General features: G+C 40.9%; 1 protein-coding gene across 1 annotated transcript in view; it reads right to left on the bottom strand.

Annotated features, from left to right (window-relative positions):
* LOC125233105 (dynein axonemal heavy chain 3-like) overlaps positions 1 to 26,442 on the bottom strand; it is an 84,586-nt gene that overhangs the window by 31,896 nt on the left and 26,248 nt on the right. Inside the window, 25 exon segments of the mRNA XM_048138967.1 lie at positions 343 to 462; positions 1,419 to 1,562; positions 2,562 to 2,722; positions 3,421 to 3,546; positions 5,092 to 5,294; positions 6,147 to 6,294; positions 6,921 to 7,101; positions 8,151 to 8,377; positions 8,777 to 8,962; positions 9,141 to 9,284; positions 9,519 to 9,614; positions 10,301 to 10,507; positions 11,284 to 11,498; positions 12,133 to 12,247; positions 12,993 to 13,162; positions 13,558 to 13,663; positions 14,038 to 14,206; positions 20,072 to 20,231; positions 20,234 to 20,294; positions 20,865 to 21,017; positions 22,365 to 22,566; positions 23,291 to 23,419; positions 23,790 to 23,983; positions 24,301 to 24,469; positions 25,368 to 25,566. Coding sequence (XP_047994924.1) covers positions 343 to 462; positions 1,419 to 1,562; positions 2,562 to 2,722; positions 3,421 to 3,546; positions 5,092 to 5,294; positions 6,147 to 6,294; positions 6,921 to 7,101; positions 8,151 to 8,377; positions 8,777 to 8,962; positions 9,141 to 9,284; positions 9,519 to 9,614; positions 10,301 to 10,507; positions 11,284 to 11,498; positions 12,133 to 12,247; positions 12,993 to 13,162; positions 13,558 to 13,663; positions 14,038 to 14,206; positions 20,072 to 20,231; positions 20,234 to 20,294; positions 20,865 to 21,017; positions 22,365 to 22,566; positions 23,291 to 23,419; positions 23,790 to 23,983; positions 24,301 to 24,469; positions 25,368 to 25,566 — 3,985 coding nt within the window.

Here is a 26,442-nt window from a genome sequence, read left to right as displayed (position 1 = left end):
TTTTGAAAAAGATCCTCGGAAATGGATAGAAACATGTCGAGCGTTATTTCGACTTGATTAAGAGCCGGTTGCACCAAACCGTCTGGTACCGTTAAATTTTATTGTATGAGAAGTTCCATAGAAGTCTGCTAATTGACGAGGATGTGTCTGACAAATGTGGTTGATGCAACTGGCCCTAAACTAAAACGTGAGGAACCCGCTTAGGGTCCCTCCACATCTAGCGTCTCGCGAGCGTCGCGTCGGGCCAACTGTATGCAAAAACACGCCGCGTCGACGCGACGTTGTTGAATTTCTTGTTTAAAGACAAATGTTTGTAGCAACATAAAATCTTCAGTAACTTACCGAATTCTTGCGCGTGTGATCTGATTTACTTTCATAGCGTACAGATTCTGGAAGGCTTTTATCAGCTCCAAGTAGCTTGTCGGTGTTACGTACACCTTGCGCTTTTGTTCGTTATAAAACCTGTTAAAATATTATTTTCATTGAAATTTTATACAGCTTCATCTAATTATAATGTGAGGAACCTTGTAATTTGGGGTAATATCGAGAAATTCGGAAACGTGAAGAGGTAAGATCCCACCAAAAGCGATTATCGCACCAAAAACAATTAAGACATGAGTTATCGGCGATAAAAGCAAAGAAAAGATACTGCACAGCTCCAATATGGCAAGTACAAGTCATCGTCACTGCTTTTAGAAAAATCTCGTGGCTCTCATGCTTCGGCCTCAAAGTTAAAACACAGTAAAAGTCAATACAGATGCTTCATACTCTTACTACAATTTTCTTCATCGACATGTGATTGACAGACGAAGATACAAGCTTTTCTTAAAGTAGTGACGATATGTACATGTACTCCCGTGTAAATAAAAGAGCGCGACAAATTTATAGGAAATTAATCGCTCGCTCAGCGACGATCTATAACTCGCTCGCTATAACATCGCGCCAACGAGCTCGCCCAGAAGATTCCTGTTCACCCTTGATTTGAAGGTTGCCGGGTTATATGAGCTCGGAAATATAGCCGCCGGCAAGGAATTCCACTCCTTGGCAGTGCGCATAAGAAAAGAAGCAAAGCACTTCGTGCGAATTAGCGGAATATCTACCAAGAAAGGATGGAAACCGGCCGTGCGTTTAAGAGTCCGATGGTAGAATAGGAACGGTGGAATAAGCTCGTGTAGCTCTTGACTACTACCAGGGGCAGCTCACTCCGCGTTTCTTTCGTATAGTTCGCGGCCCATAAAGTTTGACAACCTTCACGCTGCGCAATAGAACTCAATGTCGCATGCAGTCCGTTGACAGGTTGTTGAGAGTGAGCCTTCTGTACTTGTACTTTTATATATTCTGTGCTACTACTACCTACTCATACTTCCTATATTGACCTATATGATTATTTTATGGGTACCGCCCTCTGCATAGCTTACCTATCACTCAGATGGACAACACTCATGTGGAACAGCTGACACATTTCCACACACGCAGTGCACATGTCCTGCTCAACGCCTTCGATCTTAGATATGAACATCTGAGCTACGCGCTCCAAGGCTTCGGGAGGCCAGGCTGTGAACCTGTAAGTAAATAGTATTGAAATCATAACATAACTGCATGCCTGGTTGAGTAACAATCGATGACGATCCATGGCGAGGGAAAATCTGGTTACAGAAGAGCGATAGGAAGAGTTAGATAGGAATCGCTTAGGCCAACTTGCACCAACGAAAATGGAGGGTTAACCCACCATTTTATATGGAATTTGACAAATTACAGCCCACTAACCCTGAGTTAAGTGGTTGGTGCAAGTGGGTCTTGCTGAGCGTAAGCGATTTGAAGTTAGCTAGGTACAGCCCTGCAAGCCGAATGGCATTTCTGCAACGCCAGACACTGATCGAAAGGCCGCTGGCTCTGTCGCGCCAATACGAAAGAGCGATAGAGATAGCGGCCTTTCCAGGTCTGGCGTCGCAGAAATACCGGTAGGCAGGGCCTGGTGAGGTTTTCCCAAGTTTTCTACTCGTGGAGTAGGAACGCTACTCTTTACATTTATTCAAGAATGTTAAAACAGCAGCCTTGGTGGTGACCCTGTTAATTTTTATATGGTAATAAAATAGTGGCAAAATTACGTAAAAGCGAAGCCCAAGCTTGTCTTGTATTTCTGGGGTGACTTACAGCGTGATAAATAGTGATCGGAACTATGGGAGTAAAACTTAAACAAGATCTTAGAGCTGACATAAATTAAAATTAAAACCAAGATGATTATTTTCAGATCAGTGTTAAATTTGATTATATACATTACAACAAGGACATTAATATTTTCATGGCTGTAAGTACTCAAACATGTCCACTTAGCAAGCTTTGTTAACGTTTTGCTCCCATAGTTTCGATCACTGACGATAAACAATAACGCCAATACGGTAGCCAGCTACTGCTGTAAAGCGATAACTAGAATACAGGTATGGTACGGTCAATCAATTTGAATTATAGGCCACTCTGGAACCCTGTCTTATTGACACCCTTTTGACGTTGACTGTCAAAAGGTTCTACAGTGGCCTAGGATCCAAATTGGTTGAGTGTACCAGTCGATGGTGCAACAGTTGATGAGCGAGGGAAACATCCGCAGCCGGTTCCTGAAGGAGTCCCCGATCGGCGACATGGCCATCACGATGCGAAGGTTCGCCTTCACGCGCTCCACGTAGAACCCGAACATGGCTAGCGGGGTCGTCTCCATCTTCCTGCCCTGTAGGACAACATCAAAATTAACAGTTTAGAAATGATTCACGGTAATTTTCATTAGACTTATATTGACCGGGATATAGACCGTGAATACCTTTTTGATTTTTGTCGAGCTCCTGATATTTCGACGCAGTTGCATGCATCATGATCACGGAAAACTAACAAAGGGTGGATGTCAAAGTTGCGCAGACAGCGCGCGAATGTGTGAATGCGACCAGTGGTAACGCTGAAAGTGAACGCAGCCGACGCGCGCGAAGGAGGGTAGATCGCGCGCTGTCTACACAACTTTGATTTCACTGGTAATGCAGGTAACAATAGTACGTATAATAGAGATTCAAGTCGTAGAGGCAGACGACCAACGAGTCCAACGACTGTGGAGAAGGATTTAAGAGCACAGAAACTTACATCAACGACAGTCCAGGGTACGTAGCCGAATGGCACAAACGCTCACGAAACGCTCAAGAAACGAAACGCTCGCAGATATCTATCTCTATCGCTCTTGCATATTGGCGCGACAGAGCCAGACTACCTTTCGCGGTGTTTCGTTTTCGTTTCGCGTCGCAGAAATGCCATTCGGCTACGGCACTAGGATAAAATATCCTTGCGCCGATGCACAAGGAAGCCCGACCCCTGATAAATTAAGATAAGAAGAAGAGGAATAGAGAGATTTGGAAAGCAGTCAGTTCATACTGAATAACTTACCGACTCCCTGACAGCAGCCTGCATTTTGTCCAAAATTTCCACCTTCTCATCCATGCCATACAGATTCGGAATATCGCCAGTATTAAGCAGCATGTTTATATCTTCAACCATACCTTCGTACATAATCTGAAACAAGATTCATTCGTTAAAATCTTATACTTTTAAACGAGCAATTTTTGTATATTTATTTATTTATTTATATATATATTTATATTTATTTACACTGACGATCTCGGAAACCGCTCTAACGATTTCGCAGAAATTTGTTATGTGGGGGTTTTTGGGGGTGAAAAATCGGTCTAACTTATCCTTAGGTCCCGGAAAACGCGAATTTTCGAGTTTTCATGCGTTTTTCTTCGCGCGCCATCTCGTGTGCAGTAGTTGTACTGTTAAGACAGAATTCTTTCGGTCGATGTAAGTACTATTTATTGCAAAGACTAGATGGCGACACAGGTCAAGGCTAAAACGAATAGAAAAATACAGTATTTGAGTTTTTGTGGCGAAATGCGCGCCATCTCGTGTGGAGTAGTTGTGTTGTTAAGGCTGAGAATTCTTTCGCTCGATGTAGGTACTATTCATTTTTGAACTAGATGGCGACACATGTCAAGGATACGAAACAGAACCGAGCGAAGCTCGGTTGCCCAGATATTAATAGTTAATATTGGATTTTGTCCAAATCTTCGCTGATTCGTACGGTCACGGGAAATAATATTATGGTACAAAAAGAATGTTACCTACATAAAAACGCTTCACGCTCTAGAAATATTACGATTATGTCAGATACTTTTGCGGCTTTCTTTTTGTGTGATATTACATACACAACACTAAAGGAAAAGAACAGGAATTTGCAAACGAAAAATTTATCGCCAATTGACAGCTCATATAAACAAAAGACGCGCGCTGGCAGCGGCATCCATACCGGCTAGGTTGCCAGCACGCGCGCAGCACGGAGGTCAGTACCTCTAGTTCCGTCGTCTACAAGCGTCTCACCTGGTTATCAGCGAACAGGAAGACCAGTGGTTTCCCGATGATGCCAGCTTTCATGAGCAACTTGCGTATATCGTCCCGCCGCTCGTTCTGTCCGTACACTCTCGAGATCTCGATCTGGATCACATTCATCTCGAGAATGCTAGCCGCTAGCGTGAAGTAGCTGCTGCTCTAATAACCATCGATATCCAGGAGTATTTAGGTTCCCCAGGTCTCATCAACATTGTCTCACCTGGTTATCAGCGAACAGGAAGACCAGTGGTTTCCCGATGATGCCAGCCTTCATGAGCAACCTGCGTATATCGTCCCGCCGCTCGTTCTGTCCGTACACTCTCGAGATCTCGATCTGGATCACATTCATCTCGAGAATGCTAGCCGCTAGCGTGAAGTAGCTGCTGCTCTAATAACCATCGATATCCAGGAGTATTTAGGTTCCCCAGGTCTCATCAACATTGTCTCACCTGGTTATCAGCGAACAGGAAGACCAGTGGTTTCCCGATGATGCCAGCCTTCATGAGCAACTTGCGTATATCGTCCCGCCACTCGTTCTGTCCATACACTCTCGAGATCTCGATCTGGATCACATTCATCTCGAGAATGCTAGCCACTAGCTACTTCACTGCTGCTCTAGCAACCATCGATATCCAGGAGTAGGTTCCCCAGGTCTCATCAACATTGTCTCACCTGGTTATCAGCGAACAGGAAGACCAGTGGTTTCCCGATGATGCCAGCCTTCATGAGCAACTTGCGTATATCGTCCCGCCACTCGTTCTGTCCGTACACTCTCGAGATCTCGATCTGGATCACATTCATCTCGAGTATACTGGCAGCGAGTTTGACAGCGCTGCTGCGACCGCTGCCACCGACGCCGACGAGCAGAAGGTTGCCTAGTAACGGCGAGAATGATAAACGTCTCTGTATCGAAGAAGACAACTATCAGATTTTGCGATTTTGGTACAAAGCTCAAATAAGTAAATTATTCCGAAGCTTCTACTGAGGTGATCTATAGGTACTTGTAGGTTATAAATAAGCCACATTTACTTCATGTTATCCGATATGTATTGTAAAGGCACAAGAAAATCTCGTTTTAATGGTATAATGATGGAACCTTTACTTAATTACTTAGACTTCAATAAGAGTTTTGAATGATTCACGGTTATTTTCATTAGATTAGATCGAGTGTGAATGCGACAAGTGGTAACGCTGAAAGTGAACGCAGCCGACGCGCGCGAAGGAGGGTAGATCGCGCGCTGTCTATGCAACTTTAACATCCACCTGCCTTCGTCAGTTTTCCGTGATCATGATGCATGCAACTGCGTCGAAATATCGGGAGCTCGACAAAAATCAAAAAGGTAATCACGGTCTATATCCCGGTCAATATAAGTACTCGTACTTAGACTTCAATAAGTTCGATACAGTTATAATCAGACAATTCAGGCATTGTGACTCTAATCAATTCTTTTCGTAATCAATTCTTGCAAGATAAATTTGACCCACTTTCCAGTTTCCGATTGAGCTAAAAATTTTGCATACATGTAAACGTGACAATGCAATGTTATGATATCATGGAGCTGATCTGAACATGGAGTAGAAAGGTGGCCATAGGTGTAATGAAATGTCGTATTCCCATCGAGCAAGGGGTTTTTAGAAACGTCTTGGAGAGTAGAAGACTATTGAAAGAAAAGTGCAGTCGGCGATAAAAGCTTGTGCCAATTTTTTTTTGTGATAAAACTTATTACCGTTATCCTGTAATAGCACCCTCGTGCACCGGGATATGTGGTCCAGAGCGTATCGGAACATAACCAGGGCCATTGGCGACGAGGAGACCACGTTGTATTCCTCCAGGTAGTATTCCATCTTCACTGCCATGTCGTCGAGATTCGTCACCTGGGAGACAATATCACGGGCTAAAGATACCAGGGTACGTAACCGAATGGCACAAACGCTCACGAAACGAAACTCTCGTAGATATCTATCTCGCTCTTGCGTGTTGGCGTGACAGAGCCAGACTACCTTTCGCGGCGTTTCGTTTTCGTTTCGCGTCGCAGAAATGCCATTCGGCTATGGCACCTGTAAAGCTAGAAGACTCTTTTTAAGTGTATCTCAATATTTTCTTTTCTTTAACTTTACTCTTCATGGTTCTAGCTCTCTACCTTGAAGATCGGGGTATTATTTTGTCTTGTTCGGTCTTTTTTGGTCCCATCGCGAGCTAGTAAGCTATGAGCTATCGGCTATAAAAACGAACAAAAGATAAGCACTCCCGTGAAAATAAAAGAGACACGGCGATTTTGATAGCTCACCGCTGGGCGAGTAACTATAAACATCGCCGTGTCTCTTTTATTTACACGGGAGTGATTATCTTTTGTTCGTTTTTATAGCCGATAGCTCATAGCTTACTAGCTCGCGGTGGGACCAGTGCCTAAGTCTTGTTTTGTCCCGTCTTGTCCTGTCTCGTTTTGTTTTGTTATGTCTTATTTGTCTTTCAATAGTCATTCCTTCAAAAGGGGAATCACCTGATCGTAAATCTTGGGGTCCGCGTCTGGTTCCATATAGTTCCCGAAGAACACGTTGGTGGCGTGGTTGTTGTTCAGCTTCTCGCCGTCCGGGATGTATCCCATTTCCGTCATCACCTGGTCCATGTGGACCCGGTAATTCGCATACACGGCTTTGTAAATCACTTCGAATAGCTTTTGTCTGAAAAATAGTATTGATTAATAGGCTACTTGCCTCCTAGTCAAATCAGCTTCTTTTTAAGAACTGTCAAAACGAATTTCAACATTTTGCTAATATGGAATTAATATGAAATCAAATTGAGTGGCGTCACGGTCAACTCAGTTACTTTATACTTATATTTATTAAATAGAACCCGATTTATTAAATAGAAATTGGATTTAAAAATAACTTCTATCCATATGTTTTTCTTATATTTATCTGATGCTTTATTTCGTGCATGGTATACAATATTTTATTTTAAGTACAGTCAAGTTCCCTATTATTTGAATTCAACACACTATTTTCCGTGTGGTGACGGATTAAAAGTTTCACCTCCCCCTTTCCTCACGTGGAGTCGAAGAAGTCCACTGAAACTTTAATATGAGTTCAAAGTATGTCACTGGAACGTCAGAATTTGTTTTTTTAGCCCCTTGATTGTTAGAAGATTAGCACTGAAACTTGCCTATCGCTTTTGGGAATACAGTCTTGAGTTTATGTCGCATATCTCATGTTTTGACCGAACTACTCTGACCGAAGATGGACCATTGAGGTAACAAAATGGAAAGGTCCACCAGGAGAGCGGCGCAAAGGTCGACCAAACAGACGATGGGCTGACGATGTAACCCAGGCCGCAGGGAAACAGTGGATGACGCTAGCCCTAGATAGGGACACTTGGAAAGAGATGGAGGAGGCCTTCACCCAATGAGGGGAGAAAAAGAAGTAACAGACAAGAACAAACACAACACATGTAAAAAAAAAGACGAATAAATGGCTTTTTTTTTAAATCTCATGTTTTAGTTTTTAGTTGTTTCACAATAAGTTACCAAGTTTCATATAGTCGATTGGGCTACGGCTACGTGTGCCTTCTTTCTGACCCTTGATCTAAAATCGTATGATATTTCCCAATATATATTTTATGTCGGAGGCCAGTTTATCCACTTCTACCGAACCGTAAAGATCTTGGACCATTTGGATCATTTTTAAAAGCTAGAATGGTATCGACAGTAACAAGGCAACCAGTAAAAGCACACCTGTCGGCATCATCAATCAGCCTGTCATAGAAGACCCTGTACGTCTCATGTATCCACAGCAGCACCAGCTTGTTCATCTCCTTCATGTGGCTCGCGGGCACCAGCAGGACTCCCTTGATGACGCGCGCGAAGTCCCGCAAGTTGAACAGGTAGTGACATTTGCTGGGCGTCGGGAGGAATTGGACCGTCACTGTCTTGTATACTTCCATTGTCGCTGACACCACGTTCTGTCGTAAAAAAATAGCATACAAGTTATTAAACAAATTCAAGGCTTTATATTGTTACTTACATAATCTGCCACTTGGGTATTTTCGAGAGCAGAATCACCAAAAATATTTTTCTAAGGTAGGTATTTTATGTTTTCCCTAATCAAAATCACGAGCTATTTCGATTTAGAACAAAAACAAGGGACAAAAAAAGGTCCCAAAATTTTCTATTATTTTTGAATACTTTCCACTTTGTAACCGCGGTACAAAGTGTTTTTAACGAAGTGGAAAAAAATAATTTGGGACGCTTTTTTTCACCTAGTAGGATCGCAAGGGCTTATGATTCTCAGTAGGAAAAACATTAAATTTACTTATTAAAAAAATATTTTTTTCATTATTCTCGCGAAAATGCCTACTTACCTTACTTAGCCTCATAAGAGTATCATTAAAGCCTTTGTTGAAATGCCAGTCCATGATGGTGACGAAGATCTTGTTGAGGGTGTTGTCCTCGAAGGAATCGAGAGCGATCAGTAACGTGTGCCGTGTCAGCCGCCAAGAGATGAGGTTGGAGCCACCGCCGGGAGGGAGCATGGCTGAGACGAACAACTGCCAACAAATTAATAATTAGAAAAAAAATCCAACCGGCGTCGAGACCCTCTTCAAAGACTTATTGAAGAGACTAGAAGACGCCACCGGAGACCAAAGAGCTGGCAACTTCCTCGCTCAGCATATTAGCTTGACAATCCAGAGAGAAAAAGCTGACAGCGTCTTCGGGGTCACTTACCACGTCAACCACTTCTTGCTTGACCATCTCCTTGAGATCGTACCAGTGGCCATGGTCTATCCATTGCCGAATTAGCTCCAGTGGAGGTTGCGCTCCGTACACCTCCTTTTGTGGCATGCTGAGGTCGTCTACAAAAAGGACGCACTAGAAAGAAATACGTATTTAAGATGTCAGTTTAAGACACCGCTAGCAGTAAAGTAATGAATGCAACTAAAGTAACATTACGGTGATATGACTTACGAAATCCTTAAGTAAATATTGTTATACTAATAGTCACAACAACCAAAACAGAAAAGAGGAAATAAAGTAAAGTTGTATTTTAACGCTGAGTGTGGAATTAATAGATATTTTTTACTTCCGAGTTTTTTGTTCATGGACGTTCCTCTCCTGTATACGCAAAATATGCGTTTTCCTGTTTCTTCTATCAACTTTGGACATAATAATATCAATTTTGCAGTCTAGAAGGTCAAAAAACTAGTGGATAAAATGTTTTTACTAGTATTAAGGACGTTGAAATATCAATAAAATGTGGCTCCTTATGCTTCAAAAACAGTGAGGACAATTATTATATTATATCTTAACAGAAATAAGACTTCAATGCAGAGAAGTATGAAGACCCTTGAAACACCACATAGACATAGACGTAATATATGTAAAAATACAAACGTTCATTCAGCAAGTAAGCCACAAGGGTTCTTTTACACGTCAATAGGCACAATACATGAACTATGCATACGTTGACATTACAAAAAACATTCAGATATAAATCCAACAGCCTAATACCTAAGTAATCTTTATTTACATTTATAAACATAATACATACATAAAATCACGCCTGTGTATGAAATGAGGGATGAAACTAAAGGTGCCACCTTCAAATAATGAAAGAAAACGAAACTGTGACATTGCAGTGACAGGTTGCCAGCCTCTCGCCTACGCCAATTTAACCCATATCCCACAGTCGCCTTCTACGACACCCACGGGAAGAAAGGGGGTGGTGAAATTCTTAACCCGTCACCACACGGGAGCACACGGGCGGAGATTTATAAAAATAATTAAAAATATAAAATGAGGGATGTAAAAGGTCCCTCAAAATAGAAAGTATCCTGGCAAGAAAAATTACAGACACAAATGGCCAAAAGTATCCTCAAGGAGCTGACCTGATTAGCCGTAGTCCTAGCAGAGAAGTTGATGGTGTTGGTGATGTACCGCTCCTTGGGCAGCGACAGCAGGAAGTTCAGCACCAGAGAGGACTTGCCCGTACCAGTGGGCCCCACGAGGAGAATCGGGATCTTGGAGTGCACCATCTTCGACACGAAGTAGCGCAGGCACGCGTTCTCGTTCGTTAGGATTATGAGGTCGTTCACCTAAAAATAGTCTTGAAGTAATCATCCCCATTTGGAAATAAATAACAAAATAATTTTGCTAAAATTTGGCTCACAACACGTGCTCAGCCTGACCTACTTTAGTTTATGAGCGCAGTTTAATGCGATTCTTCAGTTATTTACACTTTCATACATACATACACTCACGCCTGTTTCCCAGAGAGGTAGGCAGATATCACGGATTCCCATTCGCTACGATCCTGACAAGACCACTTTAGCTTCACGCACTTTTATAACGTTGTTGATATGTACATGCTCATCGGTTCCGAGTACTTCTGACCAGCCGGCCTAGTCGAATGACAATCGTTGACGCTAGACGCCGATAGAAACGCAGTCTGGCTCTGTTACGCCAATACGGAAGCGCCAATAGAGATAGCTACCTCCACGAAATCGATATTATTGTGAGCGTTTGTGCATCATGGCTACGTAACGTTCTCTTTTTGCAATATTTCACCGATTTCGTCGAGAGAAATTCGCCTAGGTCTTCCACTTGAAACACTTTCAATTTAATTGTAATCATCGGGGGAACAATTAATACAGCCGATCGAAGCTGGTACAGTAAGACCCTTCTGTCATACAAATTTGTATGCAGGGGGTCTACTTTTCTCTTCACCTGACTGTACCATAAATTACTTATGCCTATGTATATAGAATAAAGCGTCCAAAGTGGTTAAAATAAGTAGACTGACAACAGAGTTTCCAGAGTGCACTAACAGAAGCATAGCTTCTACATGAGGTAGGTATTATCCTATACTCACCTTGGCGTTTGCTGCAATTTGTCCCTCTTTCTCCAACTCCATCCACGGTATCCAGGTCCCGTTATTTCTCTTATCATACACGTAGTCATACACCGTATCCTTGTCACCGAAAAGCTGATTCTTGGTAAGTTTAAACGATTTCGGTTTTGGATACATCGCGTTTTGCCCATCCAAAAGTTTGCGGAAGAAAACATCAAAGGATTTGCGGCTGTCACCTAAAAAAAGTAGTGAAATTTGTTCCATAACATTTTACTTAATACTAAATCTTTGTCTTTTACAATTCGTTCTGTAACATATCTTCCAACATCAGCAAATCAAATCAAATATCGTAACTGTTTCAGCAATTTTGGTGCAGCATGGCATGGAATTCATACAGTACGTGATTTCTGCGTAGCTGATCAATTAAGGCTCATTTTATAAGTAGGTACTGTTATTAATCCTAATTGACTGTTCCAGTTGGCTTCAGGCATATCTCTTCACCGCGACAATACTGCACCAAAATGGCTGGAAAAGTTACGATGTCTGATCATTATTGTAAGGTCAGTGGACGATTTAAGGCGTTTTATGTACCTTCAGGAACTATAAGAAACCTAATCATACTGCCGACAGAAATAGGCTATAAGTACGTCCTTGATCTGCATTCACTTTTTAATGATATAGGCAGCAAACGAGCAGACGAGCTGCCTGATGGGAAGAAGTCACCGCCGCCCGTGGACATAAGCAACATCAGGCGAACCACTTATGCGTTGCCGACCTTTGAGAACCCTAAATACCTGCTTCTTGAAGAACCCATGTCATAGCGCAAGGGAAACACCTCAGAAGGTAGCTCATTCCACAACTTCCACTTACTCGTGAGGGTAGGGCACAGACCCCAGAGCAGGGAGAACACGAAGGTACACTGCAGCCACATGGTGCTGAATTGGTTCTCGTTCTCCAGCAGACAAGTCAACAAGCGGGTGAAGGACTGAAAATCATAGCACATAACAAATTCTAAAATGTGACAGAGTGTAGAATTTTTTAATTTAAATATCGGAAAAAGCAAAGCAGTAATAAAACAAAAGAATGTAATGATAATCAGCAACTAAAACGAGACATAGCCTCTTCCGATAATACATACAGTCAGCAGCAGAAGTTCCGTAGCGGACAAGGTGTTCACAATGACCCTAACACGCTCTTATTGTCTTAAAAATAAGATCGTGTCAAGTTCATTTTGAACACCTTGCCCGCTACGGAACTTCTGCTGCTGACTGTACTACGGAGAGATAATACGTGTAGAGACGTTTGGTAGTTGGTAGTGTTATGTTTATTTTGATGATGAACTCCAAGGGCGCGAGCTTAAGATTTCATCTTATTTCAACATTTTTAACCCCCGACGCAAAAACGACGGGGTGTTATAAGTTTGACGTGTCTGTCTGTCCGTCTGTCTGTCTGTCTGTCTGTCTGTCTGTCTGTCTGTCTGTCTGTTTGTCTGTATGTGTGTGTGTCCGTCTGTGGCATCGTAGCTCCTGAACGGATGAACCGATTTCTATTCAGTTTTTTTTATTTGAAAGCTGTGTTAGTCGGGAGTGTTCTTAGCCATGTTTCATGAAAATCGGTCCACTAGGTCGCGGTCGGGGGTTTTTTCAAAATTTTAATTTTCTGGTTATAGGTTATTTTAGAGATCTAAATTGAAGGTCTAGTATTTAATATATAATTTCCAAAACACTTACGAAGAACTGATGTATTTCGCCAACAGAGACGAAGTGGTTGCACTTCCCGCTCATGAAATCGAAGATGGCGGGCACGAGCCAGTCGATCAGCTCCATGATCAGGTCGAACTGCTCCGGGATCAGCTTCTTGCTGAGCCACGTGTTGTATGAAGCCAGGAACGCGCGCCAGCCTGGGACGAGGTAATGTTTGATGATGAGGCGTTTTTTTAATTCCAACGTTCAAAAACTTTCGTAACCATAAGTGTCACAAGTAATCGTACACAAAAAGGTCGTGAAAAAATTAATTGATTACGTATAAAGAGGTCGAACCATCTCTTCTACCTCAGTGATTGTAGGGGGCGACACAAACCTTCGGTGATTGTGTCATATACTTGAAAATTTCGAACCTTGTGACCGTGGCCGAATGGCCGAGTGGTTCAGGCATCCGTGGCTAAAACGGAGGACGCTGGTTCGAATCCAGCTATGGACACTTAGAGGCATTGGTAATATACACGGGAGTGCGATAGCTCATAGCTTACTAGCTCGCGGTGGGACCAGTGCCTTAAGGAATATATTTTTTTAGTACCCAGCTGTTCAGGCTCCATGTAGATCATACCGCACCGAGACACGGTGGCCGGGGAGGCGAACTCCAAGTCGGCCGGTTCAAATATTAAATTCATTTTGTTGGTCATCTGCAAAAATAAATGAATTACATACTATTTGGAACTTTATCTCATCTACAAGGTTTTGATGAAAATCGTCTCACAGGTTCTTATGGTGCAAAAAATAATCATATATTGGAAATACTTAGGCTAGTTTCCTACTAGTCAAATCAGCTTCTTTTGAACTGTCAAACACTGTGAAATATGGAATTAAGTACTATGAAATACTGAAGGAGTGACGTCACGATCAATTCGTTTACTTTATATCTTTCTCTTTGACTTATTAAATAGAAATTATGTTTACATAACTACTGCCCATATTTTTCTTCGAGTTATGTGGTGCTTCATTTCGTACACTTGGATGTTGTTGCGTATGTATGTAAGTTGAATAATGAAATACTCGCCTGAATGATCTCGCCACTCATAAGGCACAGCTTCTTGTTGTCGTCGAGCACGGTGTTCATGTTCTCGATCCACACGGCGTCCACGGGCCCGTCGAAAAGAATCCACTTTCGGTCCCGGGTGATGGACATGGCGTACTCTCTGAACGCTATCGCTAGTACGCCGTCAGACCTGAAAAATAAACCGGATATCAAGGCTCGGAACCGGTTTGTTTTTTACCGGTTAAAACCGGTTTATGTTGAACGTTATGAGAACTTTATATTAACCGAAATAAACCGGTTTATTCGACGCCGCGTAAATACCTGCGTTCACCCAGCGACTTTTTTGTTTGGTTAGAACAGTATTACCTACTCATCATACTGCGGAATAAACCGGTTTATTTTGTTCTAAAGCGGTTAATCAAAAGAAACCTTAATAAAAGCGTTTCCCTAAAAGCCGGTTTAAAAATAGCGGTTTTTCGAGCGAAAACGAAATTTAAAGGTTTTGCCGCAAGTACACTCGCGGCCATAGCAGCATGGAAACCACTAGGTCGATTATCGCATGCACGTGCCTGCGGTCGGATTGAATAAGGTGTTCAAATATTTACCTAGATGGCGTTGCTGGCCAAACGGACTTATTTAACGAATTAAAAATCAAATTTTCGTTTCTGAATAATAATATAAATGGAGTACATATAACGTAATATTATTTACCCAAATAATAATAGTTATATACCATTAGAAGTCATCTGTAATATCTTATAGCAAGAGCTGTTATAATCTGTGGTCTTACGTAGTACTTATCAACCAGTGTAGCAACTTTTATGACTTAGTGGGTATGTGACCACTCGCTCACTTATAATAGTCTTAAGTGCCATTGACTCATTGAGACTTAAGCCATTTATACCAATTATCGGCATCACTAAATTCTCGAAACAAACATCATACTGATAAAAATATTCTTCACAATTACCTAACCTAACCTTTAGTAAAAAATGCATGATAATATTGATAATTGCAGCGGTAAAACTGGTCAAGCAAAGTTCGTTGTGCCGGTTGGAAACAATGATAATTTACTAAGTTATACAATACATATTATTTGCTGCCCGTCATGTGCACGGGTATTTGTGGGTTCGCACCAACGAAATAGAGATTGAAACAGTCGCCGTGGTCGAAATCGGCCAGGAGAGTAGTATCGTATTATTAAGTTAGAAAAGTGCCTTATCAATAGCCGATAACGGGCACAATGGGTTTCTTAAATACTTCGAGTTGTAGCATTAGACCATTAAATGCGCCGAAATGTGACTATTACCGTTCTTACTATTACCTATTATATCAAATAGGTATTTTGCTTTTACATTTATAAATAATAGTTAAATTTTTGTCGTAATCGTGTTTCGATTATTAGCCATATCAACACTGTTTATCATTAATTCATTATACGGTACTAGTGATAAAAATAACCAAGAATTAGGTAAATAAAATCACTTTCACAGTTATTAAATACTTACTTATTGGGTGTACTCGTATTTTGGATTCTCCTTAGGAATTCATAAACATTAAACCACTTATTAATCTTATTATTATTAATCCTTTATTTAGAAGTCATTTTAATTATACTTAATGGCATATTTATATTATTACATTACATCTATAAATATTTTACTAGTTGAATATTTTTAAACCGACAGAAGGAATCTAACTTAACAATATAGTATGTTTACCTTGCTAGTCTCTGTGTATTACACATGCTGACAATCAATTGAAGAAATCAGTTTATTTGATTAGCAAAATTATGCCATCAACTATCTATAATAGGGCTGTTATTTAGTTCTTCAAAATGGCAAGCACCTAACATTTTATTGAGATTAAAGCTTAAGTAGCATTTCCGCAAAACGGAAAAGGATTGAAGCTTCACCACAATAAAAATAATAGGTATTAAAATAGAAGATCGGACTGCTATGTAACAAAGTATTATAACAGAATATTGATTAATAAAAGAAGCAATTTTAAATATTTACTACGAAGGTATTTGCCTGAGCGTAGTGAAAGATTCAAAAGCCCAAGGTGAAAATATATTTACTACCATGTGCACTGTTGACGTCAACAGAACTAAACAAATTATTGTGTATCAAAATTATTTTTAAACTTAAAAAAACACTTACACAAGGAAAAAATGGAATTCCGCGCCTAAATAAACTTGGTGATGTAAATGTAATAAGGTCCTTTTCATCTAAAATTTTAACAGAAATTCAGACCTTACTGCACATGAAGCATAATATGGACCCTTCTCTATGGAAAGCCACATTAGAAAATTGTGACTTTCTCCCTTATAGCAGGGAACAAACAGAGTTGATGGTGATGTAAAAAAAAAGATTATTTGTATTATTGAAAAATACAAAAAAATGCTTTGAAATTAAAACAAGTTATAATTATATGATAAATCGAGAATCCGATCTTCTATATATCTTACGTATTTGCCAGCTGAAACCTCGAAAGTGTTATATTACTGACCTGATTAAGTAAAGTAGGTATTTGCTTATCTATATCATAACGACATAACTTCACTGCAGGTTAAATAGAGAAAAAAAAAAACTATGCTGTAGCGTAGATAACAATTTATACAGAGTGGCCTTGGATGGAATGCGCTCATAATATAAGTAGATAAACTCAGTTTACCTAATAAAAATATTATTTTATTTTAGAAAACGAATAAAACTGGGTAGTTTTTCCACACTGTATAAATTTGAATTCTACTGTCGTGACATACTTACTTAGTTAAGATTTTGAACAAATGACACTTTAATTACATTATTATCCACAAAATATTTTTTTTTATTGTTATTGATCACTAAACACGGAATTCACTAAACACTACTTATAAGATGATACACTAATACTTTGTGTAACCTCCCTCGTTATTAATAACTGCCTGTAAACGGGATCTCATTGACGTAACTAGGTTTTGACACAAATCGGTACCGCGAATATTGTCCCAAATTTTTAAACAATGTGCTTCCAATGCTGCCGGTGTTCTTTCGTTTTGATTGTCCCATCGTTGGACAATGACACCCCATACATTTTCTATTGGGTTTAAATCGGGTGACCTTGCAGGCCAGGGAATGTCCTTGATGTCATTTTTGTGTTGACCAAACCACTCCTTTACAGTACGCGAACAATGTATCGGGCAATTATCTTGCACAAACGACAATACCGGCAATTCAGTCTCAGGATACACGTTTCGAACTGTAGGTAACATCGTATTTTCCAACACGTCCACGTAATTGTCACTATTTGCGCGGCTAGGTATCCTGACTAGTTCTCCCGGACCGGCTGCAGTCATCCAACCCCACATGTTCACGGTGATGCGACCTGACTCCATATTGGGCACGACATGCTCATTGTTATACCGCGTATTGTTTCGACGCCACAAATTCAACCGTCCGTGTTGGCTCGATTTAAATGTCTTCTCATCTGTAAAACAGTCATTTGATTTACAAGGGGGCAAAGTTGTTGTTTAACCGCACGTGCCAATATTGATACCCGAACAAGCGACAGATTCCAACCGCGAACCACGAGCGTAGCGTGTGGTTCAAAAGTGGGATCTTGAGCGTTGCGAGGGTTTCAACGCACGAAGGTTAAACAAACTTTTCAACCAAAAGAAACACAGAAATTTTTACCAACCCAAACAAAATCCTAACTGTAAAACATGAAACAAAATGAAATAAATTTATTTCAGTATTCAATATTTGTGATTCAATATCATAGGTAGTTAAATTCTACTAGCCAGTTTAGGATATCAAGTTAAAAATTGTATTAAATTACTTTACACTCTTGTGGATAAAATGAAATTTTGCTACCTATCTGTATTAGAAGAATTAAAAGAGCCTTTACCAGTTTAATTTGCTTTTACCATAAAATGGAGAAATAAACAAACACAGACGTAATAAAAAACACTAAATAGTAGGTAAATTATTAACCTGTAAAAATAACGTTAGTCCAGTCGTCGTCTAGATGTTTTCGAGCAAACTGTAACCTAGCAGTTTTATGTGCAGCAGTCAACAAAGGTTTGACGGCATGTCTGCGATGATGGAGACCCTCTTTATGAAGCGCACGCCGAACAGTGCGCGCACTCGTGCCAAACAATCCTGCGTAATGCCTTGTGGGCCTGAAGCCATCTTGCTCATACTCCTGCACCATTAGCTGACGTTGCTCAGTGTTTATTAGGCATGGTCTACCTGATTTAGGCCGATGCAACAGAGATCCTTCCCCTTGATACCTGTCAACCCACAGGCTAACAGTTTTACGCTGAAACAATGTAACAATATTCATACTTATTATCATCACATAATAATGTCTAGCTCGAGTTGATTTTACTAAACTCAAATGTTTTAGCAAAACAACAATATAAAATGGCGAATACTAATTTTGCATTTATACATTAATTAAAGGAAATGGTCTAAAATAAAAAGAAATATGTTATTATTTCACAAAATGTTAAGTAGGTAAAAGGTTTCCTGTTTCATAATAAAAATAAGAAAAGTATAAAACAAAGAAATGCCATATAACTCATGTATTGTAAGGAAAAGTGAAAATTAAAAAAGTTACTTACGTTTACACCCATTTCTCTTGCTATCTCTGATTTATTAAATCCTTCTTTGTGCAAGGCAATTATTTGCGATCTCATTATCATATCGATGTTGGAATGAGAACTCATCGTTATTATAATATGAGTAAACCTAATATAACTCAAAACGCAATTAATTCGGACGTAAGCGGCAACGAAGGACGAACAACGAAAAAGTCTGATAGAAAAATAATTTTGTATGGTGTGAATAGAATTTAAATCTACCCTCTTAACGTTTTAATACTAAACGGAATACTGGTAAAATTAAACGTATTGCCAATTTACAGTAATGAGGCATGCGTCAATTTGGGGGTTGTTGCATTCGGATAAGGTTCCTATTCCATTGGCATGTTTATCGAATGATCTTTAAGTGGTAGTAAATTTCGCCGGCTTCGTTAATGATGCTATGGCCCAGTGGCGAGACTGCAAGGCGCAAACGAGTCGGGCGCTCCTAAGTCCCGGGTTCAAATCCCAGCCATGACAATGACGTGATTTTGTGTTTTTTAGCGTCTTGGCTTGAAATGGCACTCCGTGACACCAATTTGAACTTATTCTCAGACTGATCCTGATAGAAATGAAAAGAAAAATGTGGCTAAGAAAAAACTCAATACTTCAAAAACCGGTTAAAGTGTCTTTGAAATAATTTGGATGGAAGCGAAATTAGCAAATGAAAGATTGCAATCAACACAAAAATGTATTTTTCTGTATTCAATGACGCCAACGCCATCTAGTGACAGCTAAATATACCAGTAAGGTTCGTGTATAGGAATAATAGCATAATTATACAAAGAACGCATAGATGGTGCTCAACTTCGCTGCAAGCGACTTTTTCGCTGAGTTGACCATCGTCTTTAGGCCGTATCTGTACATGATAACGGTTTGAAAATTTTACCGGTATCCAAGCCCTGCCGGATATAACAATGTTTCGGGCCAAATTTGGAGGCCCCTCTTCAGGCATATAGGACTGCTCGCGGCGGTTAGACTTCGTGTACTGACTAGCAGTCAACATGTCGCAGCAGTTGCTATATCATAACGTGAGTACAACCGTTGATTCATGAAATATTTGAATATGTCTCACGAAAGTTTAACGACCATAAAAATAAATAGAGAAGCTCGAAAGACTAAAATCTTTCGAGCTTACGGAAAACTAAGGAAAGGAAAGTAACGCCTGATACTCCATCAATTAATTGGCAAAGTCTAACACAAAAATCAACTTCCTTATACTCAACGCGGTAAATTCAACTAGCAGTAAACAATAGTGACAATCGTCGCCCGACAGTGGCACTTCGGCGTTCATTGCCTGTTCAACAAGGAAATGTTGACGCTGAGTAACAATGTTACTTATCAACTCAGAAATAGTCACAGAATTATCAAGTGTCAATGTCACTGTGGTGAAATAACCCACTGAAGTCCTTAGTCCACCTTACTTACCATTCATGAGAAGCAGGATCAAAGCAACCGTACAACTGGCCCATAGTGATGGCTTTCGGATTGATTATCCTGTATATGGCGCCAAACTCCTTGTGGCGTGGTGGAGGCTTAGTCAGCTGTAGGGCTCGCAGGGCGTCCGCTAGAGTTTGGTAGGCCTGGTCTTCCCACCCATGGGTGGGCCTACCACCATGAATCCGTGGCGTACCAACATCATCTCGTAGATCTGCGGGAAGTGGAAATTTTGATTCACTACGTCATGACACACAAAGGGTTGATCTAATAGGGCGAAGGAAGATCGTTATGACCTTGATTTTATCACGAAGATGACTTCAGCTTCTATAGTAATTTTACTTAACAAATATGCTGCAAAGTTTTGCCTTTGACAAACTGATATACCTAAATTTATTTAACCCCCTACTCAATTACGACGGGGTGTTATTTTGACGTGTCTGTAATTTGCATTGTAGCTTTTGTAACGAATGAACAGATTTAGATTTCGTTTTTTTTTGTTTGAAAGCTAAATTAGTCGGGAGTGTCCATGTTTGATGAAAATCGGTTCACTACATAGTGGTATTTTCCAAATTGAAATTTTGTATGGTGGTCATTTACTCCAAAACAATGCTAGACTGATTTCTTCCTTTTGACGACCGATCTGGCGTAGTCGGTAGTGACCCTGCCTGCTACGCCGCGGTCCCGGGTTCGAATCCCGGTAAGGGCATTTATTTGTGTGATGAGCACAGATATTTGTTCCTGAGTCATGGATGTTTTTATTTATTTATTCCTTAGAGATTACCTGGATGATCTTCTCAAGATACCATTCAGTGCCCTGCAGATTCCGCTTCTCGAGTTCTTTGACGATGCACTTCGTCAGCTCGTCTCTGTCGGGTTGTGGTATCTGGACTCCGGGGAACAGATCCGAGTAGATACCCATGAACAAAGGCACGTCCTGAAAGACCGAACAAATGTTTTAAATATCTAAATAGCTCTACAAATGCTATAGTCTGTTAATATTTTTTTTGATGAATACTTTTGCTTTTTAAATTGTATCTTGTTTTTTAATGCATGTTAATTATGTATATCAATCAATCAATCAATCAAAATATTCTTTATTCAAATAGGCTTACAATAAGCACTTTTAAATTGTCAACAGTGTACAATATTCATCTTATTCTAAATATCAGAGCAATTTATTGGTGCAATAAACAATATTGTTGTAATTGTAATGTTTAAGATGTAATGTTTTGAAAAGAAGTGACCCGCCGAGTTTTTTGCCGGTCCCATAGTGGATACCCCCCTCCAACTGAGGGGGGACTGAAATCCGGCGTAGCTTAATTTGACGTTCATATGCGCATTGTGATATGCCTACTTGGAAAATAAATATTTAATTTAATTTCATTTCATTTCATTTCGTTTCATTTCATTTCATAGGCACGCCTATCTAGACTTCTTGGTGTCATAATCATCATCATCGTCGTCCAAACCGTATCAGGCTATGGCGACTCCTTGTTAGTCCATGTGGTCTGAGTTTTGGTTTTGATGGGCTCTTAAATGACTCGCAATTACACGGAGCAATAGCTGGCTCTTGGTGTAAGAAGCGCTTGGCATCCGTTGGCTTGTTGGGTGGACGACATCCGGAGAATTGCGGGTCACAACTGGATGAGACTAGCTCAGGACCGGGACAAGTGGCGTACTAGAAGAGAGGCCTATGTTCCGCAGTGGGCGATAAAGGGACGTGATGATGATGATCTTGATTTCTGAAGGTATCCTGTATGATGCCATTTTTTATACCACGTCGGTGGCAAACAGGTATACGGTCCGCCTGGTGGAGAGCGGTCACCGTAACCACCTATGGACGCCTGCAACTCAAGGGGTGTTACATGCGCTTGCCGACTCATTAGAAACTTTTCATTTTCTGAATTGGTAAATACAGGAAGCAGCACAGAAAGAGCGGGAAGAAAAAAAATGGTGATAATTGAAGTCTAAAAATTTTCCAGTAATAACGTAAAAAATGCCCGATATCCGACCCCTGTCTTAGGCACTGGTCCCACCGCGAGCTAACTTAAATTATGAGCTATCGGCTATAGAAACGAACAAAAGATAATCATTCCTGCGTAAATGAAAGAGACATGGCGATGTTTACAGTTACTCGCCCAGCGGCGAGCTATCAATATCGCCGTGTCTCTGTTATTTGCACGGGAGTGCTTATCTTTGGTTCGTTTTTATAGCCGATAGCTCATAGCTTACTAGCTCGCGGTGGGACCAGTGCCTTAATACGGTCCCCGTTCAACCTTACCTGTGAAAGAAACTTGGGCATATTGACATCTATAATGGCTCTCAGCACCAGTTGAGCCTCGTCTTTTTCAGGATAGGCCTTCTTGAGAGCTCCTGACGCCAGCAGCACCGATTTGACGGCCCTCATGCCGTAATCGTAGTGGTTCTGGGACGACAGTTGCTCGGAGCACAGCTTGTATGCTTGCACGATCTTGCGTGCTAATCTATAAATATAATTCTTATGGCATATTAAGAAAAATAAGTAGGAAAAATATCGGGGTCTCGGACCCCAATACCACTTTATGGCTGTTGGTGTCGAGATGGAGACAAGCCAGGTAGGGGCCAAGGAGTCCAAGCGCTCATGTAATTTTTAAAAAGCTGAGCGCAAAGCTCATAGAAACTACCGGTGACCAGAAAGCTGGCAGTTTTCTTTCATAACGCATTAAGCGTTGCTATTCGGCGAGGGAATGCTATTAATATAATTTTAAGTTGTTTTATAATTTTAGAGTTAGCTTATTATTTACTGGCTTTTGCCCGCGGCTTCTGTTTACCATTATTGAAGATGTTATCGGACTGCAGCCAAAATGGAAGTGACATGCAGTATGCAAGTAGCTTTATTCGACGTTCATGTGCGCATTGTAATATGCCTACTTGAAAAATAAATATTTCATTTTCATGCGGCCACACCTAGGACACTGGCGATCAAATACATGGAAGAAGCGCGTTCCTACGCACACAGTCTAAGCTCGTGTAAGTGAACGCGTATCATGCTTGTATGAGTGAGATAAAACCGGTCGACTGGTCGCGTTCTTGACAGGCGATAACTGTGAGGTAACCAAGGGTTGGCGGCACTTTCAGCGGGAAACAGGGAGTGTCCATACTGAGTGTGATACGGTAGACCATTAGAGTTGCGAAGATGCTACTGCGCAGAAGACATTGGGTACTCACGGGCCCGCGCACACGAAGCCGTTGGAGTACAGTGTGATTTCGCCAATCATGGCGTAGTCTGGAACCATCATGGCCACCGTCCGGAAGAGCACCTTCAAGTTGTCCGGCAACTCTGTACGGCCCGCGTAACTGTGGGATAATAGCAGATTGTGTCACAAGGGAGCAAAAGTTGAGGCTTGGGTTGAGGCTGATCTCCGTGCCTTCAAAGATGAACCGCTTCTCGTGCCAGATGGATGGAGAGGATCTGATGCAGTATGGACAGTATTATCCATTCACTTGAGTCTGATCTCCTCCGTAATTATGAACACTCTTCTGGTACAGCAACAGAAAATTTGCATAAAACATTCTGTCCACTGACCAGTACCGGATCTAGACTTTTTTCGAGGGAGGGCAAAATCTAAAAAAATTACAAATTGACGAAGTTTGAAGTTCTCTTGGTCTTGATGCCCGGGGGATGGGGCCCGGCTCGCTCCCCTCTAGATCCGGGCCTGAAACTCACCCAGGGTTCATGGTGATGAACACTGAGCATGAAGGATTGAGGCTGATCTCCGTGCCCTCGAAGATGAACCGCTTCTCGTGCCGCAGGATGGCCAGCTGGATGGAGAGGATCTGCTGCGCCACCACGGACAGCACTTCCAGCTCGATACGGTTGAACTCGTCGAAGCAGGCCCAGGCGCCAGACTGTGCTAGACCCTGTAGAATAAAGCCAGTGTCAGTAGAGTTGGCAGAAATAGGAGTAGGAGTATGTCTCATAGTGCTAACATACGACCATACGAGGACCGTACCGCACCAAGGTCATTCACATACTATCCTGTAAGTGGCAGTGAGAAAGAGTTATTCTTTTCTCGCTCTCACATACAGATGCGGTACGGTCTGCATGGCATGTGTCGGTACTACAGATGTTCCAGTTGGCATGCCGCTCCTATACAAGTTAGGTTGCAGTTCATCTCTATCGGCGCTTAGCCAAAGCCCTTGGATAATGAATCTCGTTAAGTTCTCTAAAGGGTAACCTTGAAGAATTTCCCGAGCGCCTTATAGTCGAGACCGTCGGAGCAGTTGAACACGACGCACTTCTTGGCCACGGCCTTCGCCAAGTCTTTGGTGGTCTCAGTCTTGCCCGTGCCGGCCGGGCCTTCGGGCGCCCCGCCAAGGTTTAGCTTCAACGCGCTCATTAGAGTTCTGAGGAACCAAACGAGCAAACAGTTTAGATTGATGTCTAAATTCTATCAGCACGGAATCATACCCGCTATATTTGAACTATCTTTAGAATCATCATCATTGGCTTCAGAATCTTTGCAGGTATAGTTGTTCTAACCATATATCTCATGGTATCATCAAATTATAAGCAGTCTGCTATACGGCATTTGAATATGAATACCAAATTAATAGCTAATGGCTCTTAATAGAGGAAAACAACCACGACACAAAATTTAAATTTTGAAATAACCCCCGACATAGTCGACCAATTTTCATCAAACATGGCGAATTATAAGATCACTCCAGACTGATTCAGCTTTCGAAAAAAAAACGGCCAAGATCGTGTCAGGCCACGCTCAGTGTAGGGTTCCGTAGTTTCCCGTTTTTTTTCAAAAACTATTCAACATCAAGTTCAAAATATTTTTTCTAGAAAGTCTTTATAAAGTTCTACTTTTGTGATTTTTTTCATAGTTTTTAAACTTATGGCTCAAAAGTTAGAGGGGGAGACACATTTTTTTTACTTTAGGAGCGATTATTTCCGAAAATATGAACGCTAACCGGACTAATTCCAATAAGGCCTATAGTTCTTTACCCTTCGGGTTGGAAGGTTATTTATAAATTGTATTGTATATAATGAAATTTCTGACACAATGACTGTATTGTTTGAAGAATAAATAAATGAAATGGTCAGATGGCAGTCGCTTTCGTAAAACTAGTGCCTACGCCAAATCTTGGGATTACTTGTCAAAGCGGACCCCAGGCTCCCATGAGCCGGGATAACGCACGGAGGATAATTATGATGAGGATTTCTTTGGTAAATGACTATGATACTTATGATATTGATATGGCATTCCGAACCAGGGAACAAAATTTGTAGTACCTGAAGCAGCGATCAGTGAGCGGAGTGGCCACAAGCCTGCCGATATTGCCCAAGTATTCGAACCCGTAGTCCACGTCGGTTGTGATCATGGAGCATGTCACCTTCTCGCCGCGCCAGTAGTAACGCAGCTGCGAGATCCAGTTGAAGTCGGCGATGTCGCTGACACCTTTCTCCACCATCTCCTCCAGGATGGAACGGCCTGGTGGAAAGATTCTAAAATTTAGTTTTAATTTTGATTTGTAAGTATTTACATACATAAAAAAAGGCCAGGTCAGAAGTACTCGAAACCGACGAGTGTGCATGAGAAACGTTATGAAAGTGTGTGTAGCGAAAGTGATTTATCAGGATCGTAGTAAATGGAAATCCGTGATCTCTGCCTACCCCTCTGGGAAACAGGCGTGATTGTATGTATGTTGTATGTATGTAAGTATGTACATACTTATGTTAATTCTTAATTTTATTTATTTTATTATTATTATGAGCCTATTGTGTCCCACTGCTGGGCAAAGGCCTCCCCCTTCTTTTTCCATTCCTCTCGGTTTTGTGCGACAACTGACCAGTCTCTCAAAAAGGAGTCAAAGTTATCCCGCCATCTTACGATAGGTCTGCCGACCTCTTAATTTTAATTTTTATTAATTTGTTTTTATTGTTAAATTTTGGAAAATGACGATCCTTATTGGGGGACACAATATGATGATTTATTATTAATATTTATTCCTGTTATCTCTAAGTTTTTAATTTTATGACGATCATGATGGGAATTCTTATATTTTTGTACAGAAACGCAAACTTATACTTACTTAACTTACTTATGTGTGTAGTATATTGTTTTGCGTAGTATAGTTTGTGCTAGAAACATTTAGTACACCTACTTACAAGGTTAAATTTATTATTCTCCACTACCTAGGTTGTCAGGAAGAGATCGCTCTTTAGCGATAAGACCGCCTCTTGTTTTATATTGTTTAATGTTGTTTCGTGTTTGAGGTTCAATAAAGAGTATTTGTATTGTATTGTATTGTATATTGTAATTTTTTTCGTGAAATAAATCATCTATCTATCTATCTAGTAGAGACAG

The sequence above is a fragment of the Leguminivora glycinivorella genome, chromosome 14 (assembly GCF_023078275.1).
Source record: "Leguminivora glycinivorella isolate SPB_JAAS2020 chromosome 14, LegGlyc_1.1, whole genome shotgun sequence".
NCBI lineage: Eukaryota > Metazoa > Arthropoda > Insecta > Lepidoptera > Tortricidae > Leguminivora > Leguminivora glycinivorella.
The sequence above is the reverse complement of the archived record's forward strand: the minus strand, read 5'-3'. Positions and strand labels throughout refer to the sequence as shown.